Source organism: Anomaloglossus baeobatrachus, chromosome 2 (genome assembly GCF_048569485.1).
Source record: "Anomaloglossus baeobatrachus isolate aAnoBae1 chromosome 2, aAnoBae1.hap1, whole genome shotgun sequence".
Lineage (NCBI taxonomy): Eukaryota > Metazoa > Chordata > Amphibia > Anura > Aromobatidae > Anomaloglossus > Anomaloglossus baeobatrachus.
This window is the reverse complement of record NC_134354.1, coordinates 790139576-790163919: the sequence shown is the minus strand read 5'-3', so window position 1 is coordinate 790163919 and position 24344 is coordinate 790139576. Positions and strand designations below refer to the sequence as shown.

General features: G+C 48.6%; 1 protein-coding gene across 1 annotated transcript in view; it reads left to right on the top strand.

Annotated features, from left to right (window-relative positions):
* ARAP1 (ArfGAP with RhoGAP domain, ankyrin repeat and PH domain 1) overlaps positions 1–24344 on the top strand; it is a 182279-nt gene that overhangs the window by 119206 nt on the left and 38729 nt on the right. The window contains 1 exon segment of the mRNA XM_075337654.1: positions 7974–8148. Within this exon segment, the coding sequence (XP_075193769.1) occupies positions 7974–8148 (175 nt within the window).

The window sequence follows — 24344 nt, the reverse complement described above, 5'->3', positions numbered from 1 at the left end:
CCTGAGGACCATACAGCCCTCTGCTCACCATCTTCACTCCTGAGGACCCTACAGCCCTCTGCTCATCATCTTCACTTCTGAGGACCATACAGCCCTCTGCTCATCACCTTCACTCCTGAGGACCATACAGCCCTCTGCTCACCATCTTCACTCCTGAGGACCATACAGCCCTCTGCTCATCACCTTCACTCCTGAGGACCATACAGCCCTCTGCTCATCACCTTCACTCCTGAGGACCATACAGCCCTCTGCTCATCACCTTCACTCTTGAGGACCATACAGCCCTCTGCTCACCACCTTCACTCCTGAGGACCATACAGCCCTCTGCTCATCGTCTACACCTCTAAGGACTATCCTATCACCCTCTGTTCACCATCTACACCTCTGAGAACTATCACAGTGAATTCTGTTCTTCATCTACACCCATGAGGACTGTCACACTGCACTCCTTATCTACAACCATGAGGACTATCAGAGGCCACTTCGTTCACCATCTACACCTCTGAGGACTACTACATTGCAAAATGTTCACATCTACACCCCTGAGAACCATCACAGTGCACAGAGATGTAGACCGAGAACAATGCACCCATCTACACTCGTGAGGACTGTTGAACTGTTCTCCATCTACACCTCTGAGGACTATCACAGGGCACTCTGTTCTCCATCTACAACCCCTGAGGACTATCACAGGGCACTCTGTTCTCCATCTACAACCCCTGAGGACTATCACAGGGCACTCTGTTCTCCATCTACACCCCTGAGGACTATCACAGGGCACTCTGTTCTCCATCTACAACCCCTGAGGACTATCACAGGGCACTCTGTTCTCAATCTACACTCCTGAGGACTATCACAGGGCACTCTGTTCTCAATCTACACTCCTGAGGACTATCACAGGGCACTCTGTTCTCCATCTACACTCCTGAGGACTATCACAGGGCACTCTGTTCTCCATCTACGCCCCTGAGGACTATCACAGGGCACTCTGTTCTCCATCTACACTCCTGAGGACTATCACTGGGCACTCTGTTCTCCATCTACACTCCTGAGGACTATCACAGGGCACTCTGTTCTCCATCTACGCCCCTGAGGACTATCACAGGGCACTCTGTTCTCCATCTACGCCCCTGAGGACTATCACAGGGCACTCTGTTCTCCATCTACGCCCCTGAGGACTATCCCAGAGCACTCTGTTCTCCATCTACACTCCTGAGGACTATCACTGGGCACTCTGTTCTCCATCTACACCCCTGAGGACTATCACCGTGCTCTCTATTCACTTTCCGCACATTGAGGATTGTAGCTGAGCCTTTTGTCCCCTGGGGTTCCTCCTCTGACCACATTTACACCCTTCATTATCCCCACTCCCTGCTTATAGTGCGGAGGCGACACTAATCCCTGTTGTATATTCTCTATTGCACACCTCGGGGGTTGAATTTGCGGCTTCCTTGATACGGAGAGCTCCAGTCCTGCGGAGGTAACACTGCTGCGCTCGTGTCTGTACTCTGCTCTCTGCCAGACTTGCTGGGTCTTTTAGTTCTCCCAAGGTTTTGTTTCTGTGTAATGAATACTTTGTGTCCTTGTTTTGCGGGTGAGATGCTCTGCAGTGTGCCGGCTCTTGTTTTGGGGGTGAGATGCTCTGCAGCGTCCCGGCTCTTGTTTTGGGGGGTGAGATGCTCTGCATTGTGCCGGCTCTTGTGTTGGGGGTGAGATGCTCTGCAGCATGCCGGCTCTTGTTTTGGGGGGTGAGATGCTCTGCAGCGTGGCGGCTCTTGTTTTGGGGGGTGAGATGCTCTGCAGCGTGCCGGCTCTTGTTTTGGGGGTGAGATGCTCTGCAGCGTGCCGGCTCTTCTTTTGGGGTTGAGATGCTCTGCAGCGTGCCGGCTCTTGTTTTTGGGGGTGAGATGCTCTGCAGGGTGCCGGCTCTTGTTTTGGGGGTGAGATGCTCTGCAGCATGCCGGCTTTTGTTTTGGGGGTGAGATGCTCTGCAGCATGCCGGCTCTTGTTTTGTGGGTGAGATGCTCTGCAGCGTGCTGGCTCTTCTTTTGGGGTTGAGATGCTCTGCAGCGTGCCGGCTCTTGTTTTTGGTGGTGAGATGCTCTGCAGGGTGCTGGCTCTTGTTTTGGGGGTGAGATGCTCTGCAGCCTGCCGGCTCTTGTTTTGGGGGTGAGATGCTCTGCAGCCTGCCGGCTCTTGTTTTGGGGGTGAGATGCTCTGCAGTGTGCCGGCTCTTGTTTTGGGGGTGAGATGCTCTGCAGTGTGCCGGCTCTTGTTTTGGTGGTGAGATGCTCTGCAGCGTGCCGGCTCTTGTTTTGGGGGTGAGATGCTCTTCAGCGTGCCGGCTCTTGTTTTGGGGGTGAGATGCTCTTCAGCGTGCTGGCTCTTGTTTTGGTGGTGAGATGCTCTGCAGTGTGCTGGCTCTTGTTTTGGTGGTGAGATGCTCTGCAGGGTGCCGGCTCTTGTTTTGGGGGTGAGATGCTCTGCAGCGTGCCGGCTCTTGTTTTGGGGGTGAGATGCTCTGCAGCGTGCCGGCTCTTGTTTTGGGGGGTGAGATGCTCTGCAGCGTGCCGGCTCTTGTTTTGGGGGGTGAGATGCTCTGCAGCGTGCCGGCTCTTCTTTTGGGGGTGAGATGCTCTGCAGCGTGCCGGCTCTTCTTTTGGGGTTGAGATGCTCTGCAGCGTGCCGGCTCTTCTTTTGGGGTTGAGATGCTCTGCAGCGTGCCGGCTCTTCTTTTGGGGTTGAGATGCTCTGCAGCGTGCCGGCTCTTCTTTTGGGGTTGAGATGCTCTGCAGCGTGCCGGCTCTTGTTTTGGTGGTGAGATGCTCTGCAGCATGCCGGCTCTTGTTTTGGTGGTGAGATGCCATATAACCATGAAAAACCTCTAAAAAACAATTTTATTAAATATTCATTAAAATACTCCCAATCTAAAACCTTTGGGGTCATACCCAGTAGTTCAAAACTAGACAAAAAGTCGTGATTGTGAATAGTGTATAAGGTCCTAAAAATAGGGCAGTAGGCCAAGGGCGTGCGCCCCCCGTTCGTGATTTTTAGGGGGTATCGCAACATGGGATGGAGGGACCTAGTATTCACTAATGTTTATCCCTACCTGGCAACGGAGGTGAATACACCTTAAAGTTTTTGGGTGCCCCCGTTCCTCGGTGGCTAGCCCTAAATGCCCCTGTCACTATTCCTGGCCTATAACCACCACCAGTGCATTGTGTTGGGGTGATTAGGTGGTCATGCGTCAGAAGTCCTATGTGAAGACCTTATATAAATGAAACACAGATATTGTACGTCACCAGTGTGCCAGCTCTAGAGCTCAAACGCTATCCGCCCTCAATCATTAATTCAGCTACTACATCATATTGTTGCGGGAGATATCAAAGGAATTTCTGGGGAGATGAAAAAAGGTGTTGACAGAAGGTACGATATGCCCAACTGACCCAGTACTTACCTTGCCAGGACCGTTATTACTCCCATTGCCCCCGACGCGTTTCTCCCCAATATAGCGGGGTTCATCAGGGGAGATGTGAATTGCAAGTTGTCACTATCCAAATTAGGCCATCGATCTCATGCTTCCATATGTCCTTCCTATAATTAGGTCCTTTTCAGTTTCCCTGTGGGGTCCGGCTGCTGTCCTGGATTACCCCGTCACCTGCTGATTGTAATGGTGAAAATCTCCTCCCAGATCAGCGATGCACCATAAGGGAGGGTCTGAAGACAGTGAGTGCTTGGAATAGCAGCGTTTCACTGTGGCACTGACTACTTAATAGTCAACAATATGATGTAGTAGCTGAATTAATGATTGAGGGCGGATAGCGTTTGAGCTCTAGAACTGGCATACTGGTGACGTACAATATCTGTGTTTGATTTATAGAAGGTCTTCACATAGGACTTTTGACGCATGACCACTTAATCACCCCAACACAATGCACTGGTGGTGGTTATAGGCCAGGAATAGTGACAGGGGCATTTAGGGCTAGCCACCGAGGAACGGGGGCACCCAAAAACTTTAAGGTGTATTCACCTCCGTTGCCAGGTAGGGATAAACATTAGTGAATACTAGGTCCCTCCATCCCATATTGCGATACCCCCTAAAAATCACGAACGGGGGGCGCACGCCCTTGGCCTACTGCCCTATTTTTCGGACCTTATACACTATTCACAATTACGACTTTTTGTCTAGTGTTGAACTACTGGGTATGACCCCAAAGGTTTTAGATTGGGAGTATTTTAATGAATATTTAATAAAATTGTTTTTTTAGAGGTTTTTCATGGTTATATGGTAGTATATCCTCTATTCTAGATACAAATTATATGGTTTTGGTGGTGAGATGCTCTGCAGCGTGGCGGCTCTTGTTTTGGGGGTGAGATGCTCTGCAGCGTGGCGGCTCTTGTTTTGGGGGTGAGATGCTCTGCAGCGTGGCGGCTCTTGTTTTGGGGGTGAGATGCTCTGCAGTGTGCCGGCTCTTGTTTTGGGGGTGAGATGCTCTGCAGCGTGGCGGCTCTTGTTGATAAGATTCACTCGTTTTCTGCCTGCTGCAGTACCGTTTTTCACCACTGGTCACTTTATACACTTTCCATAGACCTCAGTGCAATAGCGCCCCCATTACCGTGAAGCCATCATTTCCTACAGATCAGCAGTAATTCTGCTTTGTGGCGGGTTGGATGCTCGGAATGTGTTACAGCCACAGACTAATCAATAAGATTGTCATATTGTATCTATGATGACCAGAGGGGATTATCCCTGCGTTCTCTAAAAAATGGTCGGCTTCATCCAACCTATAATTTAGGTGTTATATAAGAGCGTCTTAAAGGGGAAGTTTCACTGGATTTTTCCGTTTACACTGAGCACCTCGTCCCGTTGGTTGCCCTCCACTTATTCTGGAACAGTTTTTCTTTTTCTTCTGTGCCCCTCCATTACAAAGTTACACCCACCGGTAATAAGCAAATTTCCCTCTAACCAACTGGACACATACCACAGAGATCCGTTCTGGGTGGGGCCTTGTTTTGATTGGCTAAGATCAGAGGAGAAAAGGTAAACGCCCACCAGGATGTTCTGTGCTACGTGCCCAGTTAGTTGGAGGGAAAATGTCCTTATTATTGGTGACAATAACTTAAGAACGGTGAGAGACAGAAGACAAAGAAAAATGGCTCCAGAATCAGTGACACCGCAACATCTGGAGGAGACGGTGCACACAATAAGCGACAAGTCTTACACTCAGCGGGTGACGGTATACAACTCATTCTATAAAAAGAGAACTAAAACCCAGTGTAGAATATACCACAAAGAGAAGAGGCGTCACTGCTCCACGGGACCACCGCAATAGAGCGTCACTAATAATACCGTCCAGAGTCCCAGAAAAATATGTATATTCTGCGCCACATAAAGAATGAACTATTATACTACAGTTTTATATGTGGAAGAATATAACTACAATAGGACTACCGTACTTCTTATATATCAGGATATAACTACTATAATACTGCCCCTATGTACAAGAATATAACTCCTATAATACTGCCCCCTATGTACAAGAATATAACTACTATAATACTACCCCCTATGTACAAGAATATAACTACTATAATACTGCCCCTATATACAAAAATATTACTACTATAATACTGCCCCTATATACAAGAATATAACTACTATAATACTGCTCCCTATATACAAGAATATAACTACTATAATACTGCTCCCTATATACAAGAATATAACTACTATAATACTGCCCCTATATACAAGAATATAACTACTATAATACTGCCCCCTATGTACAAGAATATAACTACTATAATACTGCCCCTATGTACAAGAATATAACTACTATAATACTGCCCCCTATGTACAAGAATATAATACTGCTCCCTATGTACAAGAATATAATACTATAATACTGCTCCCTATGTACAAGAATAGAACTACTATAATACTGCCCCTATGTACAAGAATATAACTACTATAATACTGCTCCCTATATACCAGAATATAACTACTATAATACTGCCCCCTATATACAAGAATAGAACTACTATAATACTGCCCCTATATACAAGAATATAACTACTATAATACTGCCCCCTATGTACAAGAATATAACTACTATAATACTGCCCCTATGTACAAGAATATAACTACTATAATACTGCCCCCTATATACAAGAATATAACTACTATAATACTGCCCCCTATATACAAGAATATAACTACTATAATACTGCCCCTATATACAAGAATATAACTACTATAATACTGCTCCCTATGTACAAGAATATAACTACTATAATACTGCCCCTATGTACAAGAATATAACTCCTATAATACTGCCCCCTATGTACAAGAATATAACTACTATAATACTACCCCCTATGTACAAGAATATAACTACTATAATACTGCCCCTATATACAAAAATATAACTACTATAATACTGCCCCTATATACAAGAATATAACTACTATAATACTGCTCCCTATATACAAGAATATAACTACTATAATACTGCTCCCTATATACAAGAATATAACTACTATAATACTGCCCCCTATGTACAAGAATATAATACTATAATACTGCTCCCTATGTACAAGAATAGAACTACTATAATACTGCCCCTATGTACAAGAATATAACTACTATAATACTGCTCCCTATATACAAGAATATAACTACTATAATACTGCCCCTATATACAAGAATATAACTACTATAATACTGCCCCCTATATACAAGAATATAACTACTATAATACTGCCCCTATGTACAAGAATATAATACTATAATACTGCTCCCTATGTACAAGAATAGAACTACTATAATACTGCCCCTATGTACAAGAATATAACTACTATAATACTGCCCCTATGTACAAGAATATAACTCCTATAATACTGCCCCCTATGTACAAGAATATAACTACTATAATTCTACCCCCTATGTACAAGAATATAACTACTATAATACTGCCCCTATATACAAGACTATAACTACTATAATACTGCCCCTATATACAAGAATATAACTACTATAATACTGCTCCCTATATACAAGAATATAACTACTATAATACTGCCCCTATATACAAGAATATAACTACTATAATACTGCCCCCTATGTACAAGAATATAACTACTATAATACTGCCCCCTATATACAAGAATATAACTACTATAATACTGCCCCTATATACAAGAATATAACTACTATAATACTGCCACCTATGTACAAGAATATAACTACTATAATACTGCCCCCTATGTACAAGAATATAACTACTATAATACTGCTCCTATATACAAGAATATAACTATTATAATACTGCCTCTATATACAAGAATATAACTACTATAATACTGCCCCTATGTACAAGAATATAACTACTATAATACTGCCCCTATGTACAAGAATATAACTACTATAATACTGCTCCTATGTACAAGAATATAACTACTATAATACTGCCCCCTATGTACAAGAATATAACTACTATAATACTGCCCCTATGTACAAGAATATAACTACTATAATACTGCCCCCTATATACAAGAATATAACTACAATAATACTGCCCCTATGTACAAGAATATAACTACTATAATACTGCTCCCTATGTACAAGAATATAACTACTATAATACTGCCCCCTATGTACAGGAATATAACTACTATAATACTGCCCCTATGTACAAGAATATAACTACTATAATACTGCTCCTATATACAAGAATATAACTACTATAATACTGCTCCATGTACAAGAATATAACTACTATAATACTGCCCCCTATATACAAGAATATAACTACTATAATACTGCTCCTATGTACAAGAATATAACTACTATAATACTGCTCCTATGTACAAGAATATAACTACTATAATACTGCCCCTCTGTGTGAGCATATTGTGTTGTGCTGCCCCCGGTGTGCAGTGTGTGTACTGTCTGGTTTCGCTCTCCTCTGCAGGCGCTGTGTGTTTCGGTGACCACCACTGATCTGGTGGAGACGCAGGCGCTGGTGTTTTGCGGTGCGGACGTGGCCTGCTCGTCGGGGGATCTGTACTTCGCGCAGCCGCTGGAGCTGGCGCAGCAGGCCGGGCAGACGCTGCAGGAGGAGTTTCTGAAGCAAAATAGAAGTTCGGGTGAGTGACCGGCCTCTTCATGAATTGTATATAGCGGATGATTGCAGCTCAGAGCATTGTCTACACTGGATACAACTGTCACAAACCCTCAGCTGTGAGACGCTTTACATGATGCTGCAAAGAAATGGCTGCAGGAAAAGGAGAGTGAAGAGGAGGAGACCCCTCTGAGGAAAGGGTCCGCAGCACAAAGTATCCCACCTGACGGATCTATAAGAATGTGATACAGGACACAGTATCACACAGGAGAGGATTAGATACACAGCTCAGCAGACAGTATCACACAGGAGAGGATTAGATACACGGCTCAGCAGACAGTATCACACAGGAGAGGATTAGATACACAGCTCAGCAGACAGTATCACACAGGAGAGGATTAGATACACGGCTCAGCAGACAGTATCACACAAGAGAGGATTAGATACACGGCTCAGCAGACAGTATCACACAAGAGAGGATTAGATACACAGCTCAGCAGACAGTATCACACAGGAGAGGATTAGATACACAGCTCAGCAGACAGTATCACACAGGAGAGGATTAGATACACAGCTCAGCAGACAGTATCACACAGGAGAGGATTAGATACACGGCTCAGCAGACAGTATCACACAAGAGAGGATTAGATACACGGCTCAGCAGACAGTATCACACAGGAGAGTATTAGATACACAGCTCAGCAGACAGTATCACACAGGAGAGGATTAGATACACGGCTCAGCAGACAGTATCACACAGGAGAGGATTAGATACACGGCTCAGCAGACAGTATCACACAAGAGAGGATTAGATACACGGCTCAGCAGACAGTATCACACAGGAGAGTATTAGATACACAGCTCAGCAGACAGTATCACACAGGAGAGGATTAGATACACGGCTCAGCAGACAGTATCACACAGGAGAGTATTAGATACACAGCTCAGCAGACAGTATCACACAGGAGAGGATTAGATACACGGCTCAGCAGACAGTATCACACAGGAGAGGATTAGATACACAGCTCAGCAGACAGTATCACACAGGAGACGATTAGATACACACCTCAGCAGACAGTATCACACAGGAGAGGATTAGATACACGGCTCAGCAGACAGTATCACACAGGAGAGGATTAGATACACGGCTCAGCAGACAGTATCACACAGGAGAGGATTAGATACACGGCTCAGCAGACAGTATCACACAGGAGAGTATTAGATACACAGCTCAGCAGACAGTATCACACAGGAGAGGATTAGATACACGGCTCAGCAGACAGTATCACACAGGAGAGGATTAGATACACACCTCAGCAGACAGTATCACACAGGAGAGGATTAGATACACGGCTCAGCAGACAGTATCACACAGGAGAGGATTAGATACACAGCTCAGCAGACAGTATCACACAGGAGAGGATTAGATACACAGCTCAGCAGACAGTATCACACAGGATAGGACTAGATACACGGCTCAGCAGAAAGTATCACACAGGAGAGGATTAGATACACGGCTCAGTAGACAGTATCATACAGGAGAGGATTAGATACACGGCTCAGCAGACAGTATCACACAGGAGAGGATTAGATACACGGCTCAGTAGACAATATCACACAGGAGAGGATTAGATACACAGCTCAGCAGACAGTATCACACAGGAGAGGATTAGATACACAGCTCAGCAGACAGTATCAAACAGGAGAGGATTAGATACATGGCTCAGCAGACAGTATCACACAGGAGAGGATTAGATACCCAACTCAGCAGATAGTATCACACAGGAGAGGATTAGATACACAGCTCAGCAGACAGTATCACACAGGAGAGGATTAGATACACAGCTCAGCAGACAGTATCACACAGGAGAGGATTAGATACACAGCTCAGCATACAGTATCACACAGGAGAGGATTAGATACACAGCTCAGCAGACAGTATCACACAGGAGAGGATTAGATACACTGCTCAGCAGACAGTATCACACAGGAGAGGATTAGATACACAGCTCAGCAGACAGTATCACACAGGAGAGGATTAGATACACGGCTCAGCAGACAGTATCACACAGGAGAGGATTAGATACACTGCTCAGCAGAAAGTATCACACAGGAGAGGATTAGATACACAGCTCAGCAGACAGTATCACACAGGAGAGGATTAGATACACAGCTCAGCAGACAGTATCACACAGGATAGGACTAGATACACGGCTCAGCAGAAAATATCACACAGGAGAGGATTAGATACACGGCTCAGTAGACAGTATCATACAGGAGAGGATTAGATACACGGCTCAGCAGACAGTATCACACAGGAGAGGATTAGATACACGGCTCAGTAGACAGTATCACACAGGAGAGGATTAGATACACAGCTCAGCAGACAGTATCACACAGGAGAGGATTAGATACACAGCTCAGCAGACAGTATCAAACAGGAGAGGATTAGATACATGGCTCAGCAGACAGTATCACACAGGAGAGGATTAGATACACGGCTCAGTAGACAGTATCACACAGGAGAGGATTAGATACCCAACTCAGCAGATAGTATCACACAGGAGAGGATTAGATACACAGCTCAGCAGACAGTATCACACAGGAGAGGATTAGATACACAACTCAACAGACAGGACAGGATTAGATACACAGCTCAGCAGACAGTATCACACAGGAGAGGATTAGTTACACAGCTCAGCAGACAGTATCACACAGGAGAGGATTAGATACACAACTCAACAGACAGGTCAGGATTAGATACACAGCTCAGCAGACAATATCACACAGGAGAGGATTAGATACACAGCTCAGCAGACAGTATCACACAGGAGAGGATTAGATACACTGCTCAGCAGACAGTATCACACAGGAGAGGATTAGATACACAGCTCAGCAGACAGTATCACACAGGAGAGGATTAGATACACAACTCAACAGACAGGACAGGATTAGATACACAGCTCAGCAGACAGTATCACACAGGAGAGGATTAGATACACAGCTCAGCAGACAGTATCACACAGGAGAGGATTAGATACACAGCTCAGCAGACTGTATCACACAGGACAGGATTAAATACACAGCTCAGCAGACAGTATCACACAGGAGAGGATTAGATACACAGCTCAGCAGACAGTATCACACAGGAGAGGATTAGATACACGGCTCAGTAGACAGTATCACACAGGAGAGGATTAGATACACATCTCAGCAGACAGTATCACACAGGAGAGGATTAGATACACGGCTCAGTAGACAGTATCACACAGGAGAGGATTAGATACACAGCTCAGCAGACAGTATCAGACAGGAGAGGATTAGATACACAGCTCAGCAGACAATATCACACAGGAGAGGATTAGATACACAGCTCAGCAGACAGTATCACACAGGAGAGGATTAGATACACTGCTCAGCAGACAGTATCACACAGGAGAGGATTAGATACACAGCTCAGCAGACAGTATCACACAGGAGAGGATTAGATACACAACTCAACAGACAGGACAGGATTAGATACACAGCTCAGCAGACAGTATCACACAGGAGAGGATTAGATACACAGCTCAGCAGACAGTATCACACAGGAGAGGATTAGATACACAGCTCAGCAGACTGTATCACACAGGACAGGATTAAATACACAGCTCAGCAGACAGTATCACACAGGAGAGGATTAGATACACAGCTCAGCAGACAGTATCACACAGGAGAGGATTAGATACACGGCTCAGTAGACAGTATCACACAGGAGAGGATTAGATACACATCTCAGCAGACAGTATCACACAGGAGAGGATTAGATACACGGCTCAGTAGACAGTATCACACAGGAGAGGATTAGATACACAGCTCAGCAGACAGTATCAGACAGGAGAGGATTAGATACACAGCTCAGCAGACAGTATCACACAGGACAGGATTAGATACACGGCTCAGCAGACAGTATCACACAGGACAGGATTAGATATACAGCTCAGAAAACAGTATCACACAGGAGAGGATTAGATACACAACTCAGCAGACAGTATCACACAGGAGAGGATTAGATACACAACTCAGCAGATAGTATCACACAGGAGAGGATTAGATACACAACTCAAGACAGTATCACACAGGAGAGGATTAGATACACGGCTCAGAAGACAGTATCACACAGGACAGGATTAGATACACGGCTCAGCAGACAGTATCACACAAGAGGATTAGATACACAACTCAGCAGACAGTATCACACAGGAGATGATTAGATACACAGCTCAGCAGACATTATCACACAGGACAGGATTAAATACACAGCTCAGCAGGCAGTATCACAAAGGACAGGATTAGATACACAGCTCAGCAGACAGTATCACACAGGAGAGGATTAAATACACAGCTCAGCAGACAGTATCACAAAGGACAGGATTAGATACACAGCTCAGCAGACAGTATCACACAGGAGAGGATTAAATACACAGCTCAGCAGACAGTATCACACAGGAGAGGATTAGATACACGGCTCAGCAGACAGTATCACACAGGACAGGATTAAATACACAGCTCAGCAGACAGTATCACACAGGAGAGGATTAGATACACGGCTCAGTAGACAGTATCACACAGGAGAGGATTAGATACACAGCTCAGCAGACAGTATCACACAGGAGAGGATTAGATACACGGCTCAGTAGACAGTATCACACAGCAGAGGATAAGATACACAGCTCAGCAGACAGTATCAAACAGGAGAGGATTAGATACACGGCTCAGCAGACAGTATCACACAGGAGAGGATTAGATACACGGCTCAGTAGACAGTATCACACAGGAGAGGATTAGATACACGGCTCAGCAGACAGTATCACACAGGTGAGGATTAGATACACAGCTCAGCAGACAGTATCACACAGGAGAGGATTAGATACACAACTCAGCAGATAGTATCACACAGGAGAGGATTAGATACACAACTTAGCAGATAGTATCACACAGGAGAGGATTAGATACACAGCTCAGCAGACAGTATCACACAGGAGAGGATTAGATACACAACTCAGCAGACAGTATCACACAGGACAGGATTAGATACACAGCTCAGCAGACAGTATCACACAGGAGAGGATTGGATACACAGCTCAGCAGACAATATCACACAGGAGAGGATTAGATACACGGCTCAGCAGACAGTATCACACAGGAGAGGATTAGATACACTGCTCAGCAGACAGTATCACACAGGAGAGGATTAGATACACAGCTCAGCAGACAGTATCACACAGGAGAGGATTAGATACACAGCTCAGCAGACAGTATCACACAGGAGAGGATTAGATACACAGCTCAGCAGACTGTATCACACAGGACAGGATTAAATACACAGCTCAGCAGACAGTATCACACAGGAGAGGATTAGATACACAGCTCAGCAGACAGTATCACACAGGAGAGGATTAGATACACGGCTCAGTAGACAGTATCACACAGGAGAGGATTAGATACACATCTCAGCAGACAGTATCACACAGGAGAGGATTAGATACACGGCTCAGTAGACAGTATCACACAGGAGAGGATTAGATACACAGCTCAGCAGACAGTATCAGACAGGAGAGGATTAGATACACAGCTCAGCAGACAGTATCACACAGGACAGGATTAGATACACGGCTCAGCAGACAGTATCACACAGGACAGGATTAGATATACAGCTCAGAAAACAGTATCACACAGGAGAGGATTAGATACACAACTCAGCAGACAGTATCACACAGGAGAGGATTAGATACACAACTCAGCAGATAGTATCACACAGGAGAGGATTAGATACACAACTCAAGACAGTATCACACAGGAGAGGATTAGATACACGGCTCAGAAGACAGTATCACACAGGACAGGATTAGATACACGGCTCAGCAGACAGTATCACACAAGAGGATTAGATACACAACTCAGCAGACAGTATCACACAGGAGATGATTAGATACACAGCTCAGCAGACATTATCACACAGGACAGGATTAAATACACAGCTCAGCAGGCAGTATCACAAAGGACAGGATTAGATACACAGCTCAGCAGACAGTATCACACAGGAGAGGATTAAATACACAGCTCAGCAGACAGTATCACAAAGGACAGGATTAGATACACAGCTCAGCAGACAGTATCACACAGGAGAGGATTAAATACACAGCTCAGCAGACAGTATCACACAGGAGAGGATTAGATACACGGCTCAGCAGACAGTATCACACAGGACAGGATTAAATACACAGCTCAGCAGACAGTATCACACAGGAGAGGATTAGATACACGGCTCAGTAGACAGTATCACACAGGAGAGGATTAGATACACAGCTCAGCAGACAGTATCACACAGGAGAGGATTAGATACACGGCTCAGTAGACAGTATCACACAGCAGAGGATAAGATACACAGCTCAGCAGACAGTATCAAACAGGAGAGGATTAGATACACGGCTCAGCAGACAGTATCACACAGGAGAGGATTAGATACACGGCTCAGTAGACAGTATCACACAGGAGAGGATTAGATACACGGCTCAGCAGACAGTATCACACAGGAGAGGATTAGATACACAGCTCAGCAGACAGTATCACACAGGAGAGGATTAGATACACAACTCAGCAGATAGTATCACACAGGAGAGGATTAGATACACAACTTAGCAGATAGTATCACACAGGAGAGGATTAGATACACAGCTCAGCAGACAGTATCACACAGGAGAGGATTAGATACACAACTCAGCAGACAGTATCACACAGGACAGGATTAGATACACAGCTCAGCAGACAGTATCACACAGGAGAGGATTGGATACACAGCTCAGCAGACAGTATCACACAGGAGAGGATTAGATACACAGCTCAGCAGACAGTATCACATAGGAGAGGATTACATACACAACTCAACAGACAGTAGAGGATTAGATACACAGCTCAGCAGACAGTATCACACAGTAGAGGATTAGATACAGAGCTCAGCAGACAGTATCACACAGGAGAGGATTATATAAACAGCTCAGCAGACAGTATCACACAGGACAGGATTAGATACACGGCTCAGCAGACAGTATCACACAGGACAGGATTAAATACACAGCTCAGCAGGCAGTATCACACAGGAGAGGATTAGATACACAGCTCAGCAGACAGTATCACAAAGGACAGGATTAGATACACAGCTCAGCAGACAGTATCACACAGGACAGGATTAAATACACAGCTCAGCAGACAGTATCACACAGGAGAGGATTAAATACACAGCTCAGCAGACAGTATCACACAGGAGAGGATTAGATACACGGCTCAGCAGACAGTATCACACAGGACAGGATTAAATACCCAGCTCAGCAGACAGTATCACACAGGAGAGGATTAGATACACTGCTCAGCAGACAGTATCACACAGGACAGGATTAAATACACAGCTCAGCAGACAGTATCACACAGGAGAGGATTAGATACATGGCTCAGCAGACAGTATCACACAGGAGAGGATTAGATACACAGCTCAGCAGACAGTATCACACAGGAGAGGATTAGATACACAGCTCAGCAGACAGTATCACACAGGAGAGGATTAGATACACAGCTCAGCAGACAGTATCACACAGGAGAGGATTAGATACACAGCTCAGCAGACAGTATCACACAGGACAGGATTAAATACACAGCTCAGCAGACAGTATCACACAGGAGAGGATTAAATACACAGCTCAGCAGACAGTATCACACAGGAGAGGATTAGATACACGGCTCAGCAGACAGTATCACACAGGACAGGATTAAATACCCAGCTCAGCAGACAGTATCACACAGGAGAGGATTAGATACACTGCTCAGCAGACAGTATCACACAGGACAGGATTAAATACACAGCTCAGCAGACAGTATCACACAGGAGAGGATTAGATACACGGCTCAGCAGACAGTATCACACAGGAGAGGATTAGATACACAGCTCAGCAGACAGTATCACACAGGAGAGGATTAGATACACAGCTCAGCAGACAGTATCACACAGGAGAGGATTAGATACACAGCTCAGCAGACAGTATCACACAGGAGAGGATTAGATACACGGCTCAGCAGACAGTATCACACAGGAGAGGATTAGATACACAACTCAGCAGACAGTATCACACAGGACAGGATTAGATACACTGCTCAGCAGACAGTATCACACAGGAGAGGATTAGATACACAGCTCAGCAGACAGTATCACACAGGAGAGGATTAGATACACAGCTCAGCAGACAGTATCACACAGGAGAGGATTAGATACACAGCTCAGCAGACAGTATCACACAGGAGAGGATTAGATACACTGCTCAGCAGACAGTATCACACAGGAGAGGATTAGATACACAGCTCAGCAGACAGTATCACACAGGAGAGGATTAGATACACTGCTCAGCAGACAGTATCACACAGGAGAGGATTAGATACACAGCTCAGCAGACAGTATCACACAGGAGAGGATTAGATACACAGCTCAGCAGACAGTATCACACAGGAGAGGATTAGATACACAGCTCAGCAGACAGTATCACACAGGAGAGGATTAGATACACAGCTCAGCAGACAGTATCACACAGGAGAGGATTAGATACACGGCTCAGCAGACAATGAAGAAAGGAATTTCCAGCATCCAGGTTCCAGATTATTTTAAAAAACGAATTTCTTTATTCCAAATGATTTAAAAGGTCATTCCATATGTATAAAACCAAGTGGCAATTATCAACAGGTACGCGTTTTGGAGGATCACCTCCTTAGGCTACTTTCACACATCCGTTTTTTGCTCTGCGGCACAATACGGCGCTCTGCAGAAAACCGCAACCGTTTTTTTTTGCCGCCGGTTGCGGGGTTCTTTTGCATAGACTTACATTAGTGCCGTATTGTGCCGCAGGGGCTTGCGTTCGGTCCTGTTTTTGCCGCATGCGGCAGATTTAGCCGATGCCGTGGCCGGATGGAACATTGCCTGCAACGTTTTTAGCTCCGGCAAAAAAAAAACGCATCGCGCCGCATCCGGCTGCTGCGGCGCATTTTGAATGCATGCCTATGGACGCGATGCGGAAAAAAACGCATCTGGCCGCCGCATGCGGTTTCTTCCACTGCGCATGCTCAGTAGCATGCCGCAACCGGAAAAAAACGGACCGGCCGCATGTAAAAACTTATGCAAAGGATGCGGTGTTTTCGTTGCATAGGTTTCACAGCCGGATTGAGCCGCAGTGCTCAAACCGGATGTGTGAAAGTAGCCTTAGTCAGAGACCAGCAGACAGTATCACACCTGTTGTACTTTTGGGGTCTCGCTCTGTTCGGATCCTGTTCCCCCCTGGACTTGGTGGCATGGTGTGTTGGACCCAGGATGAGGTGACGCTGGTCTCCAGTAAATGCTCAGATCCTGGTTATTGGTGGAGGTGTAACATCAGCAGCAGCTGCTCAGATCTGGGGGTTTGTTACAATGTATCAGTGTCACCTCTTCTACACTGGATTCAGGTGTGTACAGGACTGTCCCTGCATGGAAGTAGAGGTTCTCATTCACTGACAGCAAGCACAATCTTATTAGTGCTGGTCATTATTAGTGTTGTGTGAGCAGTAAGTGCTCGGGTCCAGCAGGGCAGACGGGCCTGAGTAAGGAGTGTAATGGAGGTCACTGATTGGGCAGTTTGGCTCTCCGCACGTATACTGCTATATACAGAGTATACGCTGCTTGTATTTTACACACGGCTGTTTTATTTCAAAAGGGAATGTCAAAGTCTGGGAAAAAACCTGTCAGGTGTCTTCTTGCTCTGTAGGCCACATTCACCCGTCTGAGCGCCGCCGACCCCCTACACTCCGGACTGTCCGTTTTCAGGTGTCTTCTTGCTCTGTAGGCCACATTCACCCGTCTGAGCGCCGCCGACCCCCTACACTCCGGACTGTCCGTTTTCAGGTGTCTTCTTGCTCTGTAAGCCGCTGTGATGGTGGAATATGGGGGGTTGTGTATAATTTTGTGTAGATTCGCATTTTAGGCGTGGTGCTCTGTCCATTGTATGTATTTGTCCTGTCTGCAGGGTTATATCCCCCTGCACTGCTTCTGTCCCTAGGTCTGGGGGAGGGGGGCCTGGAATCCACCCAAACTCTGTTTACCTGGGGGATTATTCAGTCAGGCTGGGAAGGAGAAGAGACAAGCAGGAAGATTCATCCTCTGGGGGAGAAGCTGAGGCTACAGGCAGCACCCCACAGAGCCATTGGAAAATACCGATTTCCCTGGAGAAAATTGCTGGAGGATTGTGACTGATCCCCGGGACATTTATGCCATTACTGGACTATTTTACCCTCTGTTTAGTGGATTATGTTATGGATCTGCTGACTTGCTTGGAATAAGGTTCTTTGGCATGTACTGCCATCGCTCGCTCTGTTGATTGTGTGATATGGGAGAAGGACCCCGTGACAACTGGTGGCAGCGGTGGGATCAACAGAGCGCAGCCTAATGGAAATCCACCCACAGAGTGAGTACAGAAACTGGACTGCTTACAGTCTAAAGGAGAGAGCCAGAGATCTGGGCTTGAGCTACCAGGGACTGAGTAAAGAAGCCTTAATTGATCTACTTGTGGATGAGAGCCAGTCCACCTCCTCCCAGATGTCTGGTGGACAAGCGCTGGGGACGGGGATCCCTGCCCCAAAAAGCCAGAGTTTGGTGTGGTATGAAGAAGAGATGGCGGCTCTTGGCCCCGGTGTATCTCAGGAGTATAAGGAGGAGGCTGCTCGCCGAGCACAGAGGAGACTAGAAGCAATGGAGTCCGGCAGAGGGAGTAATGTGAGTGTAAACCCAGTGATCCGGGAGCCTGTGCGGATCACCCAGGGGGTCTTCAAGCCATTTGATGAGGCTTCCGGAGATGTGGAGGGGTTCTTCAAGGACTTTGAGCAGCGGTGTGCGGTGATGGAGGTGCCCCGCTCTGGCTGGAGGCGTTTGTTAGTGGGGACCCCTGAACGGAGCCTGGCAGAGGCTTATCACACCATTGCCTCACAACAGAACCGGGATTACAACATTGTAAAGCGGACTATCCTGGATTACCATCACCCCAGACTCACACAGGGCCCAGCTCCGAGACCCCCATGCTCCACGGGGGGATCGTTTAGGATGTGTGCCCATAAGATGTCCCAGGCATGTCGGAGATGGCTGGAAGCGGAAGACGCCTTCACTGTGGAGACGTTATACAGGTATTTCTTATAGAACAATTTCTGTACAAGTGTCCCTCAGAAATACGGGAATGGGTCAGAGAACGCACCCCATGCACCTTGTATAGAGCTGCAGCCCTGGCTGATGAGGCCCTTACTATCCGACCACAATGGAGGGGGCTTCTGGACAATAAGACACAGCCTGCTCCTGCCCCCCGACCCCCTCCAGTTATATCTGCCCCTCCACCCAGCCACAGCCTGCTCCTGCCCCCGGCCCTCTCCAGTTATATCTGCCCCTCCACCCAGCCACAGCCTGCTCCTGCTCCCCGGCCCCCTCCAGTTATATCTGCCCCTCTAACCAGCCACAGCCTGCTCCTGCCCCCCGGCCCCCTCCAGTTATATCTGCCCCTCCACCCAGCCACAGCCTGCTCCTGCCCCCCGGCCCCCCTCCAGTTATATCTGCCCCTCCACCCAGCCACAGCCTGCTCCTGCTCCCCGGCCCTCTCCAGTTATATCTGGCCCTCCACCCAGCCACAGCCTGCTCCTGCTCCCCGGCCCCCTCCAGTTATATCTGCCCTCCACCCAGCCACAGCCTGCTCCTGCCCCCTGGCCCTCTCCAGTTATATCTGCCCCCCCAACCAGCCACAGCCTGCTCCTGCCCCCCGGCCCTCTCCGGTTATATCTGCCCCTCCACCCAGCCGCACCCTGCTCCTGCTCCCCGGCCCCCTCCAGTTATATCTGCCCCTCCACCCAGCCACAGCCTGCTCCTGCCCCCCGGCCTTCTCCAGTTATAACTGCCCCTCCACCCAGCCATAGCCTGCTCCTGTTCCCCGGCCCCCTCCAGTTATAACTGCCCCTCCACCCAGCCACAGCCTGCTCCTGCTCCCCGGCCCCCTCCAGTTATATCTGCTCCTCCACTCAGCCACAGCCTGCTCCTGCTCCCCGGGCCCCCTCCAGTTATATCTGCCCCTCCACCCAGCCGCACCCTGCTCCTGCTCCCCGGCCCCCTCCAGTTATAACTGCCCCTCCACCCAGCCATAGCCTGCTCCTGTTCCCCGGCCCCCTCCAGTTATATCTGCCCCTCCAACCAGCCACAGCCTGCTCCTGCCCCCCGGCCCTCTCCAGTTATATCTGCCCTTCCAACCAGCCACACCCTGCTCCTGCTCCCCGGCCCCCTCCAGTTATATCTGCCCCTCCACCCAGCCACAGCCTGCTCCTGCCCCCCGGCCCTCTCCAGTTATATCTGCCCTTCCAACCAGCCGCACCCTGCTCCTGCTCCCCGGCCCCCTCCAGTTATATCTGCCCCTCCAACCAGCCACAGCCTGCTCCTGCTCCCCGGCCCCTCCAGTTATATCTGCCCCTCCACCCAGCCACACCCTGCTCCTGCCCCGGCCCCCTCCAGTTATATCTGCCCCTCCAACCAGCCGCACCCTGCTCCTGCTCCCCGGCCCCCTCCAGTTATATCTGCCCCTCCACCCAGCCACAGCCTGCTCCTGCTCCCCGGCCCCCTCCAGTTATATCTGCCCCTCCACCCAGCCGCACCCTGCTCCTGCCCCCCGGCCCCCTCCATTTATATCTGCCCCTCCACCCAGCCACAGCCTGCTCCTGCCCCCCCACCCCCTCCAGTTATATCTGCCCCTCCACCCAGCCACAGCCCTGCTCCTGCCCCCCACCCCCTCCAGTTATTTCTGCCCCTCCAACCAGCCACAGTCTGCTCCTGCCCCCCGGCCCTCTCCAGTTAAATCTGCCCCTCCACCCAGCCGCACCCTGCTCCTGCTCCCCGGCCCTCTCCAGTTATATCTGCCCCTCCACCCAGCCGCACCCTGCTCCTGCTCCCCGGCCCTCTCCAGTTATATCTGCCCCTCCACCCAGCCGCACCCCTGCTCCTGCTCCCCGGCCCCCTCCAGTTATATCTGCCCCTCCAACCAGCCACAGGCCGATGACAACCACGGCTCACAATCCTGGGCCCCAACAGTTCCGACCACGCTCTGGGAGGATCACAGAGAGGAGATGTTATGGGTGCGGGCAACCTGGACACCTAAAATCCAGTTGTCCCACAAGAACTCGGAGGGACCCCCACGCACCTCCATCTCGTCCGATGCATTTTGTGCATTCCATCCCGCCTGAGGAAGAGTTACCACCACCTGCGCCGGAGTGTGCCGCTGACCCCTGCACCATAGATGCCCCTGTTGGAGTGTACCGCTGACCCCTGCACCATAGATGCCCCTGTTGGAGTGTGCCGCTGACCTCTGCACCATAGATGCCCCTGTTGGAGTGTACCGCTGACCCCTGCACCATAGATGCCCCTGTTGGAGTGTACCGCTGACCCCTGCACCATAGATGCCCCTGTTGGAGTGCACCGCTGACCCCTGCACCATAGATGCCCCTGTTGGAGTGTACCCGCTGACCCCTGCACCATAGATGCCCCTGTTGGAGTGTACCGCTGACCCCTGCACCATAGATGCCCCTGTTGGAGTGCACCGCTGACCCCTGCACCATAGATGCCCCTGTTGGAGTGTACCGCTGACCCTGCACCATAGATGCCCCTGTTGGAGTGCACCGCTGACCCCTGCACCATAGATGCCCCTGTTGGAGTGCACCGCTGACCCCTGCACCATAGATGCCCCTGTTGGAGTATACCGCTGACCCCTGCACCATAGATGCCCCTGTTGGAGTATACCGCTGACCCCCTGCACCATAGATGCCCCTGTTGGAGTGTACCGCTGACCCCTGCACCATAGATGCCCCTGTTGGAGTGTACCACTGACCCCTGCACCATAGATGCCCCTGTTGGAGTGTACCGCTGACCCCTGCACCATAGATGCCCCGGTTGGAGTGCACCGCTGACCCCTGCACCATAGATGCCCCTGTTGTAGTGCACCGATGACCCCTGCACCATAGATGCCCCTGTTGGAGTGTACCGCTGACCCCTGCACCATAGATGCCCCTGTTGGAGTGCACCGCTGACCCCTGCACCATAGATGCCCCTGTTGGAGTGTACCGCTGATCCCTGCACCATAGATGCCCCTGTTGGAGTGTATGGGCTCCGCCTCTGTCACCAGGTTCTCCTCCTGCCTTCTCCAGAATGCACATTGGAAGGAGCACGACACAGAGGAGATGTTATGGATGTGGGCAGCCGGGGCATCTACAAGACACTTGCCCTGCTGGTCGATTGAGGAATGACCGTGCACCAAATTGACCTGTTCATTCTCTGCAGCCAAATACAAGGGGGGAAGAGTTCTCACCCCTTAAAGTTGACTTGCCTAACGACTCAAACACTCGGGGTCGGCCACTTGGGGTTTATGGGGTGCGAGCCACAGCCCCGAGTTCCTCTCACCATCAGAGTAAGCACTTACAGGAGGTTGTGCTGGATGGACGGAGAGTCATTGGATTTAGTGACTCTGGGGCATTTCTCACAATAGCTGATCCCCGGGTAGTGCGGCCAGAGGCGATACATCAGGGACCAGGGATTGTTATTGAATTGGCTGGAGGACAAAGGAGGCGACTGTAGACCTGGACTTTGTCTTTGGGGTCAAGCAATGTGTGGTTGGGGTGATGAGCGGCTGCCTGCAGACATTCTCCTAGGAAATGATGTGGGAGATCTACAATGCCGATTTGTGGGTGCAGGAAACAGTTTGAGTGAAGGAGGACACAAAGGGAAGCCTGTCCTTCCAACCCTACCGCTGTACAAGGGACTATCCACAGCTTCTCCATCCAATACAAGCGTGGAAGCCAACACCAGAACGCTGATGGACTGTCCCGGCAAGAACCATAGACTATCCAGAGGCCAGAGGTCTGTGTAGAGCTCATGGTGTACTCACTTATTCAGAAGGAGGGAGAGATTGTGATGGAGGAATATGGGGGGTTGTGTATTATGTTGTGTAGGTTCCTATTTTAGGCTTGGTATTCTGTCCAGTCTATATAATATTTCTCCTGTCTGCAGGGTTTTAACCCCCTGTAGTGTTTCTGTCCCGAGGTCTGGCGGAGGGGGGCCTTGTATCCACCCAAACTCTGTTTATTTTGGAGATTATTCAGTCAGTCTAGGAAGGAGAAGAGAGGAGCAGGAAGATTCATCCTCTAGGGGAGAAGCTGCGGCTACAGGCAACACCCCAGAGAGCCATTGAGAAACCCCCATTTCCCTGGAAAAGGACTGCTGGAGGACTGCGACTCATCCCCGGGACATTTATGCCATTACTGGACTATTTTACCTCTGTGTGGTGGATTATTTTATGGACCTTTTGACTTGTTTGGAATAAATGTTCTTTGGATTGTTCACTCATCTCTCGCTTTGTTGATTGTGTGATATCGGAGAAGGATCCCAATGATAGCCGTATTCACCCATCCGAGCATCACCGTCTCTCAGACTCCGGACCGTCCGTTCTCAGGTGTCTTCTTGCTCTGTAGGTAGTATTCACCCGTCTGAGCACCGCCGTACCCCAGACTCCGGATCGTCCGTTCTCAGGGGTCTTCTTCGATGCTTCAGGATTTTTTCATCTTATTTTCTCCATGAAGAGCAGACATCCGGAAGCCATTAACTCCTAACAGGATCAGATATAAACGGATGAAAGCCGGAGGGAATAAAGGAGAAAGTCTGTGACCGGTGTCCTCTGGGGCTGACAGATCCTCAGAAACAATAATGGCTGAGTCTGATCCGCAAAACTGAGGAGGAACAACCGAGTCCTGAGACCTCGCGACCGCAGAAGCCGACACATTCATTACGGGTCAGTGCGATATCAGAGGGTAAAACCGACCCCAGGACCCGTCACACGGATGTGGAATACCGCCTCAGGGTGACACTCCGATTATCTGTGCTGTGCAGGTGCGCGGTCCTCTCCTGGATGGAGGCCCAGATAGAAATAATGAAAAGTCACTCGGAAAGTGACTGCGTCACCGGATCATGTGACCGCGGTGACAATGTGACCATTGTGCGACCATCGCTCCTGCAGTCAGATACTGACATCTAGTGGGCAGTGGGGGCATAGCAGCGACGCGCAGTCCTCGACTCAGAACATATTCTACTGCGGATACAGAAATTTCTCT